This window comes from Chelonoidis abingdonii, chromosome 1 (genome assembly GCF_003597395.2).
Source record: "Chelonoidis abingdonii isolate Lonesome George chromosome 1, CheloAbing_2.0, whole genome shotgun sequence".
In the NCBI taxonomy this organism is placed as follows: domain Eukaryota; kingdom Metazoa; phylum Chordata; order Testudines; family Testudinidae; genus Chelonoidis; species Chelonoidis abingdonii.
In genome coordinates, this window is record NC_133769.1 from 253,140,314 (window position 1) to 253,161,748 (window position 21,435).

At 39.4% G+C, this 21,435-nt stretch overlaps 1 protein-coding gene across 1 annotated transcript; it reads left to right on the forward strand.

Annotated features, from left to right (window-relative positions):
• Positions 1 to 324: 324 nt before the first annotated feature.
• On the forward strand, positions 325 to 17,247 carry LOC116832867 (interleukin-1 receptor type 1-like). Its single transcript, XM_032793960.2, has 10 exons — positions 325 to 385; positions 2,807 to 3,065; positions 3,425 to 3,611; positions 8,099 to 8,261; positions 8,680 to 8,745; positions 9,716 to 9,839; positions 12,597 to 12,745; positions 13,627 to 13,770; positions 15,595 to 15,762; positions 16,578 to 17,247. Exons 1-10 carry the CDS (start codon positions 325 to 327, stop codon positions 16,955 to 16,957), a joined length of 1,701 nt encoding a protein of 566 aa, XP_032649851.1. The 3' UTR covers positions 16,958 to 17,247.
• Positions 17,248 to 21,435: the final 4,188 nt, after the last annotated feature.

The window sequence follows — 21,435 nt, forward strand, 5'->3', positions numbered from 1 at the left end:
TGCATTTCACTAGTGCACAGTGGTTTTCAACCTTTTTTCATTTGTGGATCCCTAAAAAATTTCTAATGGAAATCTTAGACAGTCTGCAGCTCCCCAGGGGTCCGTGGACCACGCGTTGAAAACCACTGCACTATTGGGTAAGTGATTCCCTCCAATGTACTGCAAATTTATAAAGCGTGTTGAAAGCCTTCTGGAAGAAAATACTATATAAATTTAAATAATGTGTGGAGTGTACATTAATATAAACTATTGAAATTCAGCTTTGAAGTGTTTTTTGAAAGCCATTATTGAGGTCTTTCTTTTTTTCACCCTATCTAGTGAAACATGACATCAACGACATTGTTTTTGTGCAGTATAACAGTATTTCTTTATTCACTCAAGGCAGGTAAGTTAATCAGTGGATCCTTAAGGGTTTGTTCCAAAACTGGTTCTTTCACAGACATTACAGTAATTTTCTTAGAGAGTAGCTGTTTCTGAATATATGTACATCTAAAGATAAGCAATCTTAACAATAGTGGTACTTCTGTGCTTAGGGAATGCAATTGTTTCCATTGCATACTGTCTTAACAGTAGAAGTCTTTGAAGCAGAGTGTAATATGCAGCATTCTGGCATATTGAATATCTTATTGAACAACTTTTGGGGCTTAGCTTTGCTGAATGTGTTCACATTATAATGAAACATACACATGGTCATAAATTTGAAGATACCAACTCTGTAACCAGTTAATCACTTTACTTAGATATGATAACCTACTTTTTGTAACAGATATAGGTCTGAATTTCATCCATCTTGCTCTGCCTTTCAGTCAGGGCTAACAATCCAGATCTGCTGCTGCTGCTCGTTCTCTCTCTCAATTTCTAATAGATCTGGTCTGAATAAGATGCTATTGGGGACAGACAGTTATTGCATTTTCAGAGAATGTTACTAATGCAAAATGTGCACATTTAGTGAAAATAATATATGAATTGCTAGTGTGATCTCCATATATCCTGGTTAATGCCTTGCTTCCTTATCATATATACCAGCACAAATGAATTACTATAATACAATAACCTAAAATGCTTCTTCACTTGATCTAATAGGTGGAAATTGAATTTAGATGTTTGGGGTGGGAGAAATATCTGGTTTCTCCTAACTGTGTTTTTTAATATAATATAGTTGTTAAAAAAAAAAAAAGTATAGATGAGGTGCAGTATGAAAATTTATCTTAAACATATCCAGTAATACAAGAAATTTTGACCTTGCCTCTACAGTTAGAAAATAGCTTATTTGTACTAGTATATCATTTGCACAATAATATGGTATATTGTCCTTTGTTATTTGATCATATAACAGTAATAATATCATAGCAATAATGCTACATAATAGCATATAATGCCTTTATATTCCAAAGGATCCTATATTGCTTTTCAAGCTAAGGGCCAAATCCTCCTATCCAAAAAGCTTGCAGCAGGACACAGTCTGATTAAAAGAAAAACACCATGAATTTTCATTCACGGAGTTTCTAACAGATTATTCTGGTGAAGATGAGTTTTATGTCTGTGGACAGAGGAGCTGTGTGGCTCACTAGTCCGGTGGATGTCCTAACTTTTATATGAAAATTTTGTGGCTAGCAAGCCATTAGTGTGGAGGGGCTGATATCCTCTGGCTGCTCTCTTCCATGGCAATAGGTACTCCTGTTGGCCTCCCTGCCTGTGCATCTTATAATTCTTACCTGTGCCATGAAAATGCTAGATAGCACAGAGTTAGCTTCCTAGACATTGATATTGGGCATTCATAAAACATGTCGCTGTTTTAGATACTGCTTAGGGTTTGGCAGCAGAAAGGAGCCTATTCCAGTACTCTTTATGTTCTTTATAGCCAGATCAGGTCAATATTTGCATGTGTTTCATACCCTCCACGTTTAAAAGGGGAAAGATTGCTTTGGCTCGATAGGTACAGAAATGACTTCACCCACCACTAAATTACAGCCCTTTGGCACAGGCTGTAGCAACAGTTTAACAGCATACAGTACTACAGAAAAAAATATGTTGAAGTAGAGCATGAGGAAGAAAACCATAATCAAACTGAAACAAAAGGAATTTTAGATGAGCAACATGTAGTGATTGAGTCTGAAATAGACCATGACACCAGAGTTGACACCTCTGACAAAAGGTTCATAGGGTAGGAGTTTTCAAAAATGCTCACCGCTAGGCTAATTCTGCTCCCACTGAGTTCAGTGGGAGCAGAATTAGGCCAGTATTGAGTGGTTTGAAAAATCTTTCCCTTCGTGCTCATGAGAAGGTGGCTGAGTGGAAACCCCTTGATATTTGTACAATTTATACTTTCATCTTCAAAATTCCATTAACTGGATGCTTTTACATACAGAAAGATGGGAACATGCATTATTCTCTATTGATGGCTTATTTCAGATGAAGAAGCTAAGTTAAGAAGCAGAGTAAGAACAAATAAGAAGTCTATGTGGGTGCGTCAGAGAAAACAACGATTCACTAACATTCTGCATCTAAGATGAAAAACAAAAATGGCAACCCTGCAGTAGGGATTTGCCCATATTTAAAAGTGCAGCATGCAGAACACAGAATATTTCATTTCAGTTGCCTAGCTACATCCACCACATCGTTGAGTATGATTATGGAGTATCTTCCAGTCTGAAGATGAATAACAGTAGTTCTCTCTCCTGTAACTGAATTAAGGATGAATGTTGAAATTGTAGTAAAATTTGTCAACATGGTAAAGAAATAAACTCAAAATTTTCTTTTACAATTTTTAAGCTCTTCTCTTGTTTTTCATTTTGTCTTTCTTTAGAGAAATGTGAAGTCTATGATGTGAATGATGTGTTTCTTAAGCACAATTTTGTACATGAAGGACAGCCACTTGCTGTCAACTGTTCAGTAGATAAAATAATGAATTTTGAAAACACAGACTACAACTTGACTTGGTACAAAACTGGTAGCCAAACATCTGTGGCTAAAGACAAACATTCCAGAATTCACCAGCAAAATAACTTCATTTGGTTTCTCCCTGCAACTTTAAAAGATTCAGGATCCTATGAATGTGTTATAAGGTAAAGACTTTTTTAAAAAAAGTTATACTACTGCAGAAGTAAGCTGCAAAGTTGTGTGTAGGGTTTTTTTGTTTTTGCTTTTTTTGTGGGGGATGGGTGTGATAATCAGTATATAGTTACATTTCTCCATAAGTACTGCTGTGGAGGGAATTAATACAATAGAGGGCATGTTCATAATATTTTTTTACTCTTTCAAGATGGGCCAAATATAATGGTCAGTTTACTGTAGAAACTACAGACATCCAAACTCCTCCTCTTTCTCCTCTAAAAGAAGCTGCATATCCTGAAGTTGTGAGGCTATAATACACATGGATAATATGATAAGTGGTTTAATTCAGCTATTTTATGTTCCATTGCAGGAATTTATCAAGCTGCAGAAAAATATATATGAACCTAAGAGTGTTCAAGAATATTTATGGTTCATGCTTTAATGAAAAATTTGCCATTGGGGAGGAGATACTAACATCGTCACATGCTAAGGTTGTGTGTCCTCATTTGGATTACTTCAGAGATGAGGAGAATACTTTGCCCCTTCAGTGGTATAAGGTAAAAATAGTACTTTTTTGCTGTCATAACTCCTTGATATGTAAACTATAATCAGTGTTTTTTAATACCAGTTACTGATGTTTATGAATGGCAATGGAAAAATGACAGCATTTTTTAAATGTGAGAAGAGCTTTTGCAAAATAAACTGAGAAAAGGTGACAATTACCTTTAGCTTTTGTTCTCTAAAGGTATACACTAGTTAGAGACCCCCTAATTTTTGGTCTGTGCTTTGTATTTATGAATTATGGATCAGAAAGTGAGCTCTAATTTGAGCCACCAAACCACATAGTCAGTAGGTGCCATATTCTTACTTGCTAGTGACGTGTAACTGCCTTGAATATAGTTTCCTTGTGAAAATAAATTTAGTAAACAATGTTCTCATCTTTCATAAAGGGAATTATCTGGTGTGGGGTTGCTATGCTCCCTTTTACGTTAAGGCTGCTTATTGCTTCCCATAATAAAATTATATTACACAGTCTAAATAGCAGCTCTTTCCCTCATCCAGATATTCTTTGGCCTAGCAAAAGTGTGCTGGGCTGAGAGCCAAGGGACCATGCTGTTGGGGTAAAAGTTGGAGAGCTTGAGTCACAAGTCCACCCAATTTGGGCGTAATCAATTTTGGCCTTTAATTATACAATTTCTGATAGAATTATTGTCACTTATAGCATCTGGACATACATTTATGCCAGACAAATAATAACAGATAAGACGGAGTTGGCAAAGGGCTCAAGTTACCACATTCTCGGGCACCGGAAGTCTTCCTAGAATTCTTGATGGTGGTTGTTTCCCCAATCTCTTAGTCTGGTCTTTCAGTCCTCTCCTTCAATTTCTGGTCTGGTGTTTCTCCGGTTTGGAGTTTGGCTGTTAACAAACCAACTCTTTAGGTTTTGGATGACCCATGCATTGTGCATGCTCAAATTCAAGTGATCTGGTTTTGCAGTTTTGTTGTCATGTTGTTTTTGTAAAAAGAACAGGAGTACCTATGGCACCTTAGAGACTAACACATTTATTTGAGCATAAGCTTTGTGGGCTACAGCCCACTTCATCGGACACATAGAATGGAACATACAGTGAGGAGATATATATACATACAGAGAACATGAAAAAAACAAAAGCATGTTGTTTTTGTGTCACGTTACCCTGAATCTTCTCTGTAAAAAAGGCTTCTTGTTACAGGATTGTGTTTTTATCCCCAGACGTCCAGCATAACATGTTACCTTTGTTTTGTTGGCAATAATATCATTTTAAGCAAATCATCAATTCTGTATGAAGGAATTGCCAAAACCACGCTTGTGCCAGCAAGGTCTTGACCTAAGAGTTACCTCATTTGTACTCATTCACTACCCATAATTACAAATCATTAAAAACGTAGCTATCAAAGCTCCCTAATCTTACTGTTAATAATTCTTCATGTTATATTTCAGTGTTATAAGTGAGTATATGTTCTCCCCTTCTACCTTTTAATCTATTAGAAAGGGTGGGGGAGTTATGGAAAACATGACGATTGTTTAATGTCAGCATTTCTTATTTTCTTTAAAATATGTGTTTTTCATTCAAAGTCCAATTTTCTTGATGAATCATTTAAAAAAAAAAAGTAATGAAATTTTTTTCCTGTGCATGCATTTTGAGGGGAGTTTCTGTTTTAGGACCTTGATATTTAGTTGCTTTTAATGGCTCTCCAACAATGAGTTCTAGATACTCTTTTTCTACACTGGTGTTTGATGCCCTTTACAAGCCTTATTAGTGAGAGAGGATTCATATCCCATTGAGAAGTTACACAAGATCAATTCTGAAAATGCAGGGAAAAGATTTAAATTTTTTATTAAAGCTAATGTTAAAATTATTTAATACACAGCTTAAGGAAAGAGTGTCTGTGCATCTGGATGTAGTGCTTAGATTATCTAAAAATACATAAAATGAAAATAAAAGTCATACAATACATATAGTACATAATCAGTGATAACCCAAATTTAGATTAATAAGTCTAAAGATATTAGTATCCAAATAGTTGGGTATAACACTTATGAAAAAGTTATACAGACGGTTGTGAAAAGCAAATATAGCAATGAGTAAAGATTGTCCCTCAGTAATTGAGAAATTAGGATAGGTCGTCCCTTAGAAAATACAATCCATCAGGGAAGTATTTCAGTTACTTTCCTGACTTTGCTTCTCATCAGCACTCCAGCTCATCTCCCCTGGTATTGCCAATGTCCTGTGATGTGTTCTAGATAGATGTCCCTCAACCATCTGATGGCATCCGACGTCATGAGTTGCAGCATCAGCCAAGTGTAGCATTGACCAATACTGCATTCGCTAAACACTTGCTCATTACTGGGGGTCCCATGTGCCCAGAGCTCTGATGATCAGCGTGTGAGTTTGAACCTCATAGTACCTAGCTCTCAAGGTATTGGATAAAGGAACGTATTTCTCCAGCTTCTGAAATCAGGTATCGTGGAAGTCCTGGGTCCTGCTTTCAAAGGGAACTGTGACATCCAGCATGGTGAGCTTCTTCCATTCCTTGTTGATGATGACTATGTCCGGTCGCAGTTGGCTGTCTGTTCCGGGGATGGCAGCGTTTACGGCCACCTTCCCCAGGGTGGCAGGATGGCTCTGACTAGTCAATTCTGGATGTCGCTGTGTCACAGATGCCAGGCTCTGGAATGGGGCTTGCAGCTACACAAGACATAGGTAGTGTCTCGTTGGCATAGCCACGCTTTCTGCATTGCTTGTCCCAATTCCTGTGGCAGATGGCTCAGTGCAGTGGGACGCAGTTGAGCCAGGCCTTGTGGGTGACCATCCAGTCAGCAAATTGGGTGAAACTGCCCCCAGAGTGGTTGTTGGTATCCCACTTGCATATCACCTCAAAGGCCTTACCCTGGGCTAGCTTCCGTTTCAGGTTTTCCACGTACTGGCAGCGGATGGCATCCTTCAGGGTCCTCTCCAGCATAGTTCTAGCTCTTGGAGTGATGATAGTGTGATCTGTAGTCTTCACCTGTGGCACCAGGACTCCCAGCTCCTGGTGTTCCTCACTCCACTTCCAGTGGCAGCTGATACGTTCTCCAGTCATTGCATAGCATTGCAGGTACCCGTCCAGAATGAAGCACTCTCCTCCTTCTCTTCCAAATTTGCCTTCCAGTGAGCCACTCAAGTAGGTGGCAACATCTTGGTTGGAAGGGGTCCTGGCTATTCACTTCCTGATGATGTCATGCATAGCACTCTCTGTGAAGTTCCTCACCATGGTGTCAGGGCACGTCAGTAGGCAGAAGGCGTGAGTGATCACCACAGCATTGCACAGATCACCCATTTGAGGGACTTGGTGCCTCCCTGCCTGTGTGAGATGTACACCAGTTCATTGCTGGCCCTCTGGGGAAGTAATATCCACTTCTTCACTAACTGCCTGACGATGCTGTCTGCCTTGTTAAGAGGTACCTTCACCATGGCAGATCCCTTCAGGACAAATGAAATATGTGGGATCAGGGAGATGTTCAAGGCTTTGATCTTCCACCATGGTGCCAGTAGAGAGGAGTCGATCCTGGCTACATCTCGTAAGATCTCCGTGATGGTATTCTCAGGTGTCTGCTGGATGCAGAAACCCATGACTACATATCTAATATGTCAGATTCAAATCTTTTCCTTTTTTCCACATTGCCTACTAGAAGGAATGTGCTATGTCTGGGTACTTGGCTGTGCAGCCTGTAAAATGGGTGCTACTTCTGCATATGTAGTCGACCATTCCCATATGCTACATGACTTCCTCCAGTGGCTGGTACGAAACCTGTTCCTGCTCCTTGCTGTTAGTCCTTTAGCTTAAGTGACAGAGGTCTGTGCGGCAATCTTGAAGGTGCAGAGTTCAAGCTACCTTGATTATTTATGAAGGGGACTGTTACAGTTGTACATAATAGAAATTGTTTTGTCTTAAGTTGTCTAGCACTCAAAAAACAGGAAATGCCAGAAAGTCCTGTGATCTAATCCTACCTTGGCCACTGTCTTACTGTCTGACTCTGGCAAGTTCCTTTGTCTTCCTTTCTCCATTTCCCAAACTGTTAAATCTGAATAATAATAGTTATCCACCTTCCTCACAGGAATGTTGTGAGGATGGATTAATGTCTGTGCAATCCAAAGCTCCATTTAAAAAAAAGTTAAGTACTCTGAAAAATCAGATACTAGGTATGTCAGGTTGGGTGTCTGATCATTGAGGTACCCTAAATTAGTGGACATTTCTGCAAATTCTGGCCTCTCATTGCTTTACTTCCCCCTCTGTAAAATGAGTTGTTGTAATTAAGCCTGTCTGTGGACAGACCTGGAGTTGGTTTGAATCACAACCTCAGAGCCTAGGGAAATGTTTGTGTTTTTCCAAGACAAACCAGGGAGACTGTCCCAGCTTTATGGTCCAGGAAAAGCTTAGGCTGCAGCATACAGGCAAGCCCTGGAGGGACATGATAGAATATAATATTTGTGATTTAACAGAGCTTTGTAATTGTGTTTAGGAGTGTGAACTGCTTGAAGAGGAAAGGTTTGTCTCTTCCAATGATTATCTTGTGATTAAAAATGCAACTCTACACGACAAAGGAAACTACACATGCAGAACATCATATACTTACAAGGGAAAACAATATAACATTTCACGAGACATTAGTCTAACTGTGACAGGTATATACCTTTTATTTTTTTATGTCCTTGCACTTCAAAAATACTATCCAGATTCTCAGCTACAGCTAAAGAACAGCACGTGTGTGTGTGTGTGTATATGAGAGAGCGAGATGATGGTTTACACTTCACTTTTGTATTCTTGTGGTTTTGCTGCCATTTTGTTCAGAGTTGATTCCCTTGTGCCAAGATAGAGCAGCCCCAGAGATTAAAGAGGAGAGAAGAGTAAATTAACCTACAGTAGCAAACAAAAACATGAAGGGTTTGGCTATTGCATTTTAATATTGATCACTATTGAAAAGTCACTGTTTCCATGTCTGTCTTTAAGGCATTCTTTGGGAATGTCATCACTGTGGTCATGCAGCACTTACCATATGCTGCAGCTGCCATTGAATTTCTGAAATAACTTTGTTTTGTTTAGTGAGTCCACGGAACACTCCACCAGAAATATTTTACCCAAGAAACAATTCCATTGAAGCAGAACTTGGTAAGCAAATTTCCTTATAACAAAATAATAAAGTGTATCCTAAACAGAATTTAGACTCAAGAGGATTTCCAAGTGTTGTTTGCTTAGTCATATCCTACTTTACAGCAAAAGTGCCCCCTATGCGACAAAAAAGACTAAGGGTGTGTCTATACAACAGCTGGGATGATGCTTTCCTGCGTGGATAGACAGACGCACAAGCTTTGATCAAGCTAGCATGCTAAAAATAGCAGTGTGGCCACAGTGGCATGGACTAGCTTCCCAAGTTTAATTCTGCCCAACCCCCTGGAAACATACTCTGGTGGCTAGCCAAGCTGCTACAGCCATGCTGGTGTTTTTAGCAGGCTGTCTCGAGCAGAGGTAGCGCATGTCTGTCTACCTGCACTGGGAATCACCCTCTCAGCTAGTGTGTAGACAAACCTTTAGCAGCCAGGAAACTCCATGAGATTCAGCTTAGAGGGTCTCTCATATATTAACTTCCTGAGGGAGAAGAAGGTGGAACAGACGAGGGAATATTTTTGAGAGGCAGAGGAGGTTGTATGAGGCAACATTGCTTTCCCTAGCCGCCTTCTTCACTGCACCACAGCTCCTTCTGTGCTCTTTAGAAGTGACTGCTCCGTAATGCCTACAGATGTGGAACAGGTCCTGTGAGGAAACCCCTGTGAAACTTTTGGGTGGTTGATGCCACAGAGAATGGCTATTCTCTCCTGAATTCAGCTCCTTCTGGTCCAGCCAGTCCCCTTCCTAACCTGCAGATCTCTGAATTTGTACATTTGGTTCAGAGGGGTTTCTGTGAGATGGAGCGGGAAGGCATGGAGAGTGTATTATGAAGCTGCTGTTGTTGCTTTGCCCACTCCATGCCTGTAGCTGTCTTCCAGTGGATTTTGCATTCTTATATGCATTAGTGTAGAGAATGTATGGCCTTTAACTACAATATAGTTATTTAAATTGCCACTTTGTAACTGTCTTGTAGGCTCACGTGTCATAGTGGACTGCAATGTAACAGGCGCTGAAGTGTTTCAGGTGTACTGGACAGTCAACAACACATACATTGATCTATATTATAAGAGTAGAATTTTTGAAGAGGAAGATTATGAGTAAGTATGCTTCCAGATCAGAATGCATTGGATTATCAACTAAAATCTTATATAATTTCTGTATTTTGTTTGAGCCAGCTATGAAAAATTTACTGTTACACAAATAAACACACTTTTGTGATCTAATTATAGGTGGGGCTGGTAGCACTGCCTTTGACTAAGGTTCCCAACACTTTCGGTTAAAGACCTTGTTTTCAGTTGCTTATTACTTGCCATACTTTAATTGTTTGTGCTGAAATTTTACATGCTGGGTTCTGCCTCAAGCTGATTTTTTTCCCTTTTAATTCCAGTCAAAACAGTTCTGGCATTTCTGAGAATGAGGTTGGGGCAAAATGATTTTTTTTTACCCTGTGTTACAAAATTCTGCAACCTTTTATTTGAAATGATCTAGGGCCCATATGCTTTGGAGCAGGGGCTTTATATTTGGCTGGGGGTAGCCTCTGTGTTAGGGTTGCATATTTTGCCATCCCCAGGAAAATATGCCAAAATTTGGCTAAATTATGAGCCTTAGAAACTTCTTAGATTTTACAGGTAAATTCCCTGAAGATTCCATCCACATGGTTCAGATGAGGGCTCAGCAGGACTTTCCCTGCACTCGTGCAGCTCTGGGATGCTACCCGGTCTGGGTCTGGGCACGGGCACCTGAATTGAGAGCAGGGAGACTCCCTCTCCTGTGCTCTCAGTGACCACCCCCCACACACCTCTACCTCATTGGGCCCAGGCAGTGTGAGAGAGGAAGCTGCCTGATTCAAATGCAGAGGGGACTACAGCCAGACATGTAGGGGTGCAGACAGGAACAAGGAACATTTGGGAGGCAGGAACTATGACTGGCGGCTGGCAGGAAGGGGCTGAGGGAGGGAGGGACTTGGGGTGGGTAAGGAGGCTAGGATAGGGAGCTGGAGAGGTAAATCGGGAAGAATGGGAAGCCAGTAGGTGTGGGGAGGACTGAGATAGTATGAAGAGCTAAGGGAAGATTGGGACTTTCTGAGCAAGGATATTGAGAACCAGTGGGGTGAGGAGAGGAGGTGGCAAGGAGGGGAAACAGATCTGATGATGAGTTTGGGTATGGGAGCAGAATTGGGACTGGCTGGAAAAGAGACTAGGACAAGGAGCTGGGTGTCGGGGATGAATTGGGGAAGGAGGTGGCTGGGCGCCAGAGTTGGGGAGAAAGATGGATCAGATGAGGAGCTGGGATGGGGGGAACTGGAACTGCCTGAGTAAGGGGACTGGGACAGAGTCTTAGGTGCCTCAAATTGGGCACCCAAAATTAGTGGACACTTCTTCTGATTTTTGCAAAATCAAAATCTTTTTGAAAAAAAATCTGCAAGATGGGGCTTCCACCACCCCTCATCTCCCGGCGGGTTTGTGAAGATAAATCAATGAATATTTATGAAGCACTCAGATACTGTAATGAAGAAAATTCCACAAGGAAATTACTAATTCTACCTTCAGAGTGTGGTCTGAATACCATGCGGTAAATCAGGTCTAGGGTTACACATTGAACAACAAGGGGAAAATAAAATATTGAATAGTTGCTCACTAAGTGAGCACCATGCCATTTTGTGCAATGAATGATGCATGGTCCTATGGAAACAGAGTAAGTGATCATGTAACTAAAGAGTATATCATAATGCAGCCATGGAGGAGGCCCAGATTAAGGTTGTCCAGTCGTAATTCTGGCATTTCCTAACTTCTGACCTTGCAACCTCAATAATATTCTTTTAGTTTAGGGGGTTTATTGTATGTGATAGATAATTAATCCATATATCACTGATGTATAAGGTCTATAACCTTCATTTATGAATATATTTAAATAATTAGTTGACATTTCAAATGGTAAATAGAATATTTTTAGTGATAAACATTAATTGGATAAGCAGATAAATTCTTTAATGTGAGACACGTTATGTGAAATTAACAAGATAAATATTCCCCCATTCTTCCAGTGCTAAAAAGTTACAATTTCTAATGCAATATTTACCCCACCACACTTTACTAAGCCAATGTGTGATAAGGTTAGCACCACAGGGGCCTTGGAAAATACCATGGGGAAGAATTTGTGTTGGGCCTCTTAAAAGTGCAGCACAAACCTCACAGCCCAGGGACGGGAGGGCTAAGCCCTCCTAATTCCGTGCTACTCCTGGGGCTGAAATGGCAGCCGTGCCTGAACTGTCTGTGGGTGATGGTACGCCCAGAATTGTATTAGAGTTATGGTCCCACCTTCTCTAGCCCCGGGCCCATTTCCTACACCAGGGCTTGTGGTGAGATGGAAGAAGGACCTTATGTGGCAGCCTGTAGGTTCCTTATGTATACTTATGCTGGGGAGCATTCTCTCCCAGCCATTTCTGTGGCCTCTACAGCTACATCCACAGAGTTGAAAGACATTAAAAGCTCTAATACAATCCTTTCCCTACACTCATGTTTTTGCAAGCTGAAATGTGCCCATAAGTTTAATGTGTAAAGCAAATATTTTATACGAGTAGCCTACAGAAACTGTGTATGCTTTTGAGGAAACAGTGCACCAACTGTGTTTATATAAGGATGTCCCCTGATCTCCATCCTGCTTGTCAGAGATAGACAAAGTGTCATGAGGATCCCCTTATGGATTCCAGGAATCTGTCAGTTCTGAAAAGAATCTGATATATGGTCATAGTGTTGAAGATCACTGACTATTGTCCTGTTGTGATTGCCAGCGAAGAAACCACTTCAGTATGGATTGAGTTGTTTTTATTACTGTGTTTGCTACCTTTTGGATAGAGGAGAAACTTTCTATGATGGACGCCATCTCGCTACGGTGAGGCTCAAGATTTCCAAAGTGAATAGCGAGGATTATGAACATCACTTTGTCTGCCATGCTTTGAATTCCTTTGGTCAAGTTTCAACATATATAGCATTAAAACACAGAGGTAATGCATTATTGGGTACATTTGACTTGACTTTCCCAAGAAGAGTTGGCTACTGTGTTCAGATACCACAATTATACGAGTCATATACGTATCTAGAGAGATAAACTGCTTTTCCTTTTAGTTAACTTTAAGAGGTGTGAGTTGAGGGGGAGGGACAGGAATCAGAGGGGAAGGTGGTGTGTGTGCGTATGTGTGCGCAGAAATTGGAGGTAAGCATATGAAGATTTAGGAGATTAATAAAAAGGATGAAAGTACACATGGTGAAGGGAAATTTTAAACAGCAGAGTTTGGAAGGATTTCTACACTAGAGTAAATTATGAGAAGCTTTCAAGGAATAGAAATGAATGAGCAAGGTTCAAAACTACTGTGCTGTATGTTGGACTTGCTTATGGCCACACACTGAGTTAGTGATGATGCTTGGAATAGAAATTGAGGCTCCTGACTCACTCACTGTCTTATACACTAACCATCAGAAATCCTCAACCTGGACTACACACAACAATCAATCATAGTGGGTCAAATTTAGAGGTTACTTCTGAAAACTTGTGTATTAATTTCTTTATGCCAAGGTTTCTTCATCTATAAACGACTGCTAACACTGTTATGGGGATTTATTCATGCTTGTAAGAGCATTCACATCCTCCAGTAGCAAGTGTTATGAAAACATAAAATGTTAATTGTTTTCCTTTGTATTAGATGCTCTACTTGTTGATTTGCCCAACCAATAATTGATATAGTTGTTCTGTAGTAATACATATGTACAGTCAATTTTTATAAAAATTATGAGAATATAGAAATGTAGCTTTTGAATATTACTACAGTTTGAAAGTTCAAAGTTAGACAAATTCCACAGTTTCTTCTTTTTTCTTGTACTGATGCAGTTGCAGATTTTCACAAATCACTGACTGGAGGATTCGTTGCATTGCTGCTTTTAGCAGTTGTTACTTTATTAATCTTCAAGCTTTTCAAGATTGACATTGTGCTTTGGTATCGTAGTTCTTGCCATGCTTTTGTAAAGAAAGAAGGTATGTAGAGCAGCCAGTTTGCTACCTTTTTATGATTGATTTTTGTATCTTGCAAAAGAGTATTTAGGAAGGTCTTTTGATGATGGGGAAGAAATGATCCCCGGGGTAGAACTTGTTTAGAATTTTCTAAAGAAATTGGAGAGTGTTTGAAATGAGTGAGTAAAATGCATAATATACTAAGATGATAAACAATTGGAAGTATGTGTGGCAATGATGGTTAGGTGGTACAACCCAGAAATCCATGCATTCCCCAGATCTGTGGATTGCTGTCTGCTTTGCTAAAAAATGCACCTTGTTTTGCCATACGCTTTACAGCTTACCTGTTGGTGACCAGTAGATGTCACCAGAGCAACATACTGCCATTTAGCAGCAATGGTACCGCCTACAGTTAAAAATAATTTTTTTTATAAAAGCTTTTGTATAGGAGAGGCAATATGAGATTTTGCCTGGAATGTTTCTATTGAAAATCAGTCTCTCAGACTTTTCTCAAGATGAGAACATTGTCTACAAGTTCCTCTTTTTATCCATCCCCTTCTCCATCTCCTTCCTTTTAAAAGTTGAAAGCTATGAGAGGCCGGTGCAAGAGGGGGAAAAAGTGCACCACAGCCCCATTCCTTGATTACCATGTATTTTATTACTTTTATGTACTGTGGGGATGTGTGCAAAGGTTTAAGAAGGGGGAGCAGCTGCTACATGATATATTATTCTTTGTACTACAGAAGCACCTAAGAACACCTGACACTGACTAGGATTCTGTTGTGCTGGGCACTGTACAAGCACAGTACAAAAAGGGGGCCTTTGCCCCACAGCACTTACAATTAGAGCCAGGAAACATTTTTTGGAGGAATGGGTTATTCCTGTTTTGGTCAATTAGAAACTATTTGTGAATTTGATACAAATTTGCCAAATACTCTAGGCCCAAAATAACAATAGTAATAATTTGGGGCTAAAGTCACAAAATGAGTAGAGGAGGAAGAGGTGATGCTGCTGCTGCTCCCTCTATAGCAATGGGGAGATAGGAGTGTTGCTCTTATAACCTTTAACCCCATGGTTAGGGCACTCACTCAGGATGTGCAAGACCCAGGTTTGAATCCCTACACTGGAATAGGATTTTGAACCCTGTTCTCCCCCCTTCTTCTACTAGCATTAGCTTCCTGTCCTGCTCAGGGAGAGGATTAATGTTTAGTAGGGCTGGTTGAAATGATTTCACTGGAAACGAATTTTGACGAAAAATGAATTTTGGTCAAAAATTAAATTTTCATAGGAAAATTTCATGTGATGAACTTTTCCAGTTTTTCAATGAAAAACCAAATTTTGAGTTTTGATAAAACCTTTTTTTTTTTTACTCAACATGGTTTTTGAAAAGCATTTGAATATTTTTGTTTGTTTTGTTTATGAAAAATTTTTAATTTTTTTGGTGGGAAATTTCTACCAAATCTAAACCCCCAAAATGTTCTCAAATTTTCTGCTGACAAATATTTGGCATTTCCCACCAGCTAAAATGTTCAGCCAATGTCAGGCAGGAGGAGGGCTGGAGAACATTCTGGAGGAGATAGGTGTGCTTGTGGATGTCTACCTAGGGCCAGTGGAGCTGGGACTTCTTTCCCTGCAGATCGTAGGGTGCTGTGCCCAGTCCACATGGTGGCAGACCCCTCATACATGAGGAGACAATGAGTTAGATCTATGACTGGTCATCCACCCTTCATTTTAGAGCATTTCATCCCCTTTCCTGGTCGTTTGCCAAAGGATTTTAAATACTAAACAATTAAAAATTGTAATAAAGGTAGGGTTTTTTTAAAGGAGTCTCTTGCTCTTTCTTTATAGCTTCAGATGGGAAGATCTATGATGCATACGTCGTGTATCCAAAACCCAATGGGGTGAGATGTATCTACACCCTGAACAACTTTGTTCTGAGAATACTACCCGAGGTCTTAGAGAGACAGTGTGGATATAATCTTTTTATACTTGGAAGGGATGATTTACTAGGGGAAGGTATGTTAAAAATAGCAAAATTAATATTATCCTTGCCGTGTTTCCTTTTGACATGTTGTTCTAAGATTTGTTGTGTATGCTGGTGATGAAAAAACAATGTGAGACTGACTAATTTTGTAAACTTAGTTTAGCTGCATTGCCTATATCATTGCTAATTTTTAAGGAGGAGGGACTCAGAGCAACTATTCCTTATGAAAAATTCCTCTTCTGAGACAGAAATACAAGATGGCCATGATTTAATTTAAAAAAAAACCTCAAGTGAGAATAACAGGGACACCAATCATTATTGATTAATAATAATAATAATAATAATAATTAATCTAGTTTTTATGTAGAGCTTTTCATCAGTAGAGTTCAAAGAGCTTTGCAAAGCAGGTAAGAATCCCCCATTATACAGATGGGGAAACTGAGGCACGGAGTGGTGAAGTGACTTGCCTAAGGTCACCTAGCAGGCCAATGGTCAAATGTAGAATCCAGGTCTCTTGAGTCCCAGTCCAGCATTCTATCTACCAGGGAACATTGCCTCCCACCGTGCCTTAGTAGGTTTTGTAGTGTGGACGTCTGTTCAATGAGATCTAGACTACAAACTCATTTCAAACAGGTCACTGGACAGCCCTCAGGTAGAAACCACTTTTGATGGTTGCTGAAGTGAGCTGGATTGGATCTAACAATCTGTTTTTGAAAGGTTCTATACTCTACTAATCTTCTGAGCGAGCCACTGCCTCATAAGTGTGTAGTTTTAAAATAATGAGAGAAATTTTGCATAAGTTGAAACTTTTCTATGCCAGCTTTGATCATTCTTGCATTACTTACAGCTGTGGTCAATGTTATTGATGAAACCATCAAACAAAGCAGAAGACTGATGATAATTTTAGAATCAGAAGCATTGAGTTACAATGTGTTAGAAGATACCTTTGAACAGCAACTGGCTGTGTACAATGCTCTTATCCGAGATGAAATAAAAATTATTCTGATTGAACTAGATAAAATACAGGACAACACAAACATGCCAGAATCCATTAAATACATTAAACAAAAGCACGGAGCCATCCGGTGGAAAGGGGACTTCACAGAGAAATCTCACTCAGCAAATACAAAGTTCTGGAAAAATGTGAGATACCGAATGCCACTCAGACAAACAGTGTCTTCTTTGGATCCAAAAACTTTTCACTATTTTGCAGCAACAGAAAGATGATGATGCTGTATTTTAATGGCACAGACCAGCTCACTTTTAAATATTTACTATGGACAATTTGTCTTCAGAAGGTTCTAGTATGTATTACCAACTGGTCATCTCAGTCACTTAGATGCTTTCAAGATTAAAAAACCCGCTACAACATAATTTTGTTGTTGATTAAAAAATTCAGTTGCCACTATACCATTGTGCAATATTGGGAGATATCTGAATCATTGTCTCAGTATCCCAGATATTTAAAGCTGAGATGTAGCAAATGCAGTGGCATATAATTTTTGTGATTTCTTTAAAGAAAACTTATTGTAGGGAAGTTTTTTGTTTTTTAAATTGAGGTTAACTAACGAATACATTTAAACGAACATTCATTATGCCTAGATTTTTATACTGTGGTTTTGTTGTTGATATTTTTTTTCTGAAAATAATTTGATCTGATCTAATCAAGGTACTTCCAAACTCAAGTCATACCTTTTTCCTCATTTCACATGCCTTCCTTTTATTTTCATCTCTTTTTTCTTTTTGTTCTTTAAAGACATTTTTTTTTCTAAAGCTCCATTCATCTGAGATTCTTGAAATGGTTTGAACTTATTAATTATTATTTAAAAGTATTAATTACCTTATTTATTCGTATTGCAATCATATCTCTGAGCTCTAATCATGGATCAAAGCCCCATTGTGTTAGGTGTTGTATAAAGCTACAGTGAGTTAGGTAACCATTATTTACCCAAGCAAGTGAATCAGTAAGCCTGTGACATACTAGGGAATAGAATCCAGGTGTCCTGCTTCCTTGTCCTGTGCTGTAGACCTAAGAAATCCATCCCTCCCCCCTCCCATTTTAGTTCTTCATAAAGGAGGAGAGAGATGGTGGTGAGCAGACTATACTGTGTTGAGCATACTTAGTTGCAGGTGAAAACCTTCTGCACACAGAACTCAGTTTTCATAAAATCCTTTAAGATATATAAAGTGTATCAAGCTTATTTCTGAATGCTTTCTCTCCAGCACAGTAGTGTCCACAGGTTTTATCATGGATCTTTAGACAGCATGGAGGCACAACTCTGACCTTTTCTGAGGGCTTGGAGACAACCCACCTGCTGAAGAGCCTGCCATTTTAGTTTTTGTCTCCATAGCTTCTGGCAGGGTGGATAGGCCTCTGTGATGGAGTGCTTTAAGGGATTGTGGAATCCAAAACAAAGACTAAATGATATACTTCTGGTACAGAAGGCCTTTAATTTGGCTGGAGCTTGTGCTGAATTTTTTTGAGTGGCTTCTGGGGCTGCGTCACCTTATTCTGGGCTTCCCTTTCTCCCTGAGGCACTGCAGCAGGCCATGTTCATGCCTGACCCTGGCAAGGCAGCAAAAGAAGCTTAAAGGGAAACCTGCTCCTCTTGTAACTTTTCCAAGGTATAACACATGGGATAATGAGTTCTTCTGGTTTTGTGGGCCTAGAGCACAGAATCAGCTTCTCTTTTTATGGTGTGGTTTTTATTTTGTAAATAGTAAATTAAAAAACAAAGTGACTGTTCTATTGCGTGGCCTGTGTGGCAGACCTCTCAAATACAGCGAAAGGCCTATAATAATATTGTTGTGACTGAGGTGTGCCACATAGGTAGGTGTCGTGCAGTTGAAAAGCCAGGCTGTGACACGCCTTTCACTTCACGCAGAGTCAGGTCCAGATGTGTAGGTGATGACAATGCTAACACATAGGAGTGGAAAGATAGGGGATATGAACAAGTGAAGCTATAATTTCTTGGTCATATAGAAGTTTCAATGCTTTTGGGGCTCTGTGCAGTTCTAGCTGACTCTTATTTCTCACATAATACAAACCTTTGTACTTTGAAGTCTGTATACGTCATGTCCACGGAAGAACGAATAGGGAAGCTCGTTCAGTTTTGCACAAATGTTGCACTTGGTAGACAGAAAAATGTCTTTACAAAATTTATACTTCCTTATTCTGTTCTTCCCACTTCCTGTTTGTTTTTCTGAGTAAAAATGTAACTTCCTCTTTACCACAATAAGCTGCATTATGTAAGCTCTGTGGTCCACTGATCAGCAACATGTCTCTTCCCTGCTTTAAAAAGGCAATCTGGATATATATATATATATATATATATATATATAAAACGACAACACATTTCAGCTGTAGAGCTAGATGCTGAATGGCCTAAATAAACAGGATAAATAGTATTTCAGCTCATTTATGTTGTGGTAGCAAAAATAAAGGTTTTATTTAGGAACATACACTTAAAGGAGCCATACACTTCTGCTTCGCTGCCTTTTTGAGATGATCCAAAATAGCAAGAATCTCATCACTGTAATACCTGAATGTCTTTCAGTAATGCATTAAGCAATATGACTAACACTTGTCACATCTTGTTTGTTCTGTACAGTGGAGTTGTTTTTGTTTCATGTTTTTCAATGTGTACACTGCTATGATACATATTTGTTAGAGAAGCCAAGGTCAAAGGTATGCACCTTGCACGCAGAGCATAAGGCAGTGAGGTTTATGATGGTCCATTGTTCCTGGGGGAAATAATTTCACATGCTTGGACCAGCCTCTGATAAAGTTCTGTTTCCTATACAGATGAGCTTTAACCTTGTTGTAGAGAGTTCCATCGTGCCTGAGGAATGAAATTTTCAACCAGTGTCTTCATTCTGGAGCTTTAGGAGATCTTTTAGATGCCATGGAGTGCTTTGAAGATAAGGATCAAGACCTTGAACTTGATTCAGAATCTGTGGGAAACCAGTGTAGAGAGCAGAGGACAGGTTTGATGTGCTCATGGTAGTCTGCCTGCTGAGCAGATGCCAATCCCTTTCCTTCCACTCCCTCTGAGATGATACAAACACCACGTGTTACAAATGGGGATATGTGAGTTAATCAATTATAAGGGTTTAGTCCTTGGATATATGCTCTCAAGGGGATCCATATACTCCCTTGAAGTCTGGGTGTTATTCAAGCAACAGTTTTTCATAATGAATCAAAGTATTGTTCAATGCTATCAGTATCTCTTACTCATTAAATCAGTCAACTGCACATCCTTAAAAGTTCAATGGCCTTTCTGTGGTTTAGAGGACATTATTTAAAAATTTTTTCAAAGCTTGTCATGTTCAGTCTTGCCCACCAGAAGGTCTGGGGGGCTCAAAAGACTCCTCCTTCCCTTGGTCTCTGAAAAACAAAGTGATCCTCTGACGGTTTCTTACAAGAAGATTGAAGTTGGCTCATGAGTGATCATTTTGCTTCTTTAGGCCTGAATCTTCTTGTCTTAAAAATGATGGTTGTGAGGGACATCTTTTGTCATCAGGCTTCAGGTAATTTCATGAATTAGGTCAGCAATGGCCAAGGAGGGCTTGGTGCAGCTGCGGGAGGGTTGGAGGTGTAAAACTACCCTTTGCACTCTCTTGATCCTGATGCCACTCTATGGTAGGCCAGTCCTCAGATTGCTTTAGCTTGTGCCTTTCTTTGACTAATCAGGCAGTGCCCTCTGTGGTGAATACACGTGTTAGAAAGCTGCATAATCTCCTCAGTGCCTCAATTGACTGTGAGCTTTCTTTCTCCTAGGCTGTCCCATGCAAATGCAGGCCTGGATAGGCTTGTCAGGTGGTTTATTACTGTTCTCCTAGATCCTGGTTAATTTGAATAGTAAACAGATAACTTTTAAGCTGGCAATTTCTTTACATGAGTTTAGCACCCTGTAAAATTCAGATATTGATTTTTGCCCATTTTTTTCATCACATCAAAAATTTCTAGAGTTGGTCACAAAGGGTAAAGAAAATTTGTTTTTAAATCTTGAAAAAATTTAAGCGGCTCTATAGTTGATTGGAAAATGAGGGGAAATAAGTTGAAATGCTACTAACTTTTTTCAAATTTTGCATTTTCATCCATATCACAATTCAAAATATTTCAACCAGTTCTAAGAGTTTTATTTCTATGGAATACAAGCATACATTGATTTGTACTGCCTTTTTTGCTGTGGAATTCCTGTGATATTTTTAACTTTTGGTGGGTTTTCACCTTCTGGAAGTGACTTCAGAAATAGGATGAAATTCTTGAGTCAAGCTTAGAATGTAGGGTTGGCAAAATTCAATTTTTTAAAAATAATTTCAGTGGATATTAGTGGTTACTTTTAAACATTTTTATCAATTTAAATGTTCATATTTGTGGAAAATTATCATAGAATCTCAGGGTTGGAAGGGACCTCAGGAGATCATCTAGTCCAACCCTCTGCTTAAAGCAGGACAAATCCTCAGACTTCTTTTTTTTTTTTTTTAACCCCAGTTCCCTAAATAGCCCCCTCAGGGATTGCGTTCACAGCCCTGGGTTTAGCAGGCCAATGCTCAAACCACTGAGCTATCCCTCCCCCCCCCCCATCAGATGATAATTTAATAACAATAGATGTTAAGACTCAAAGTTAAAACTAAAACAAATTGTCACCATTAAATGTCAGAACATACAAGGGAATATTCTTAAATCAAACTCTAATAAG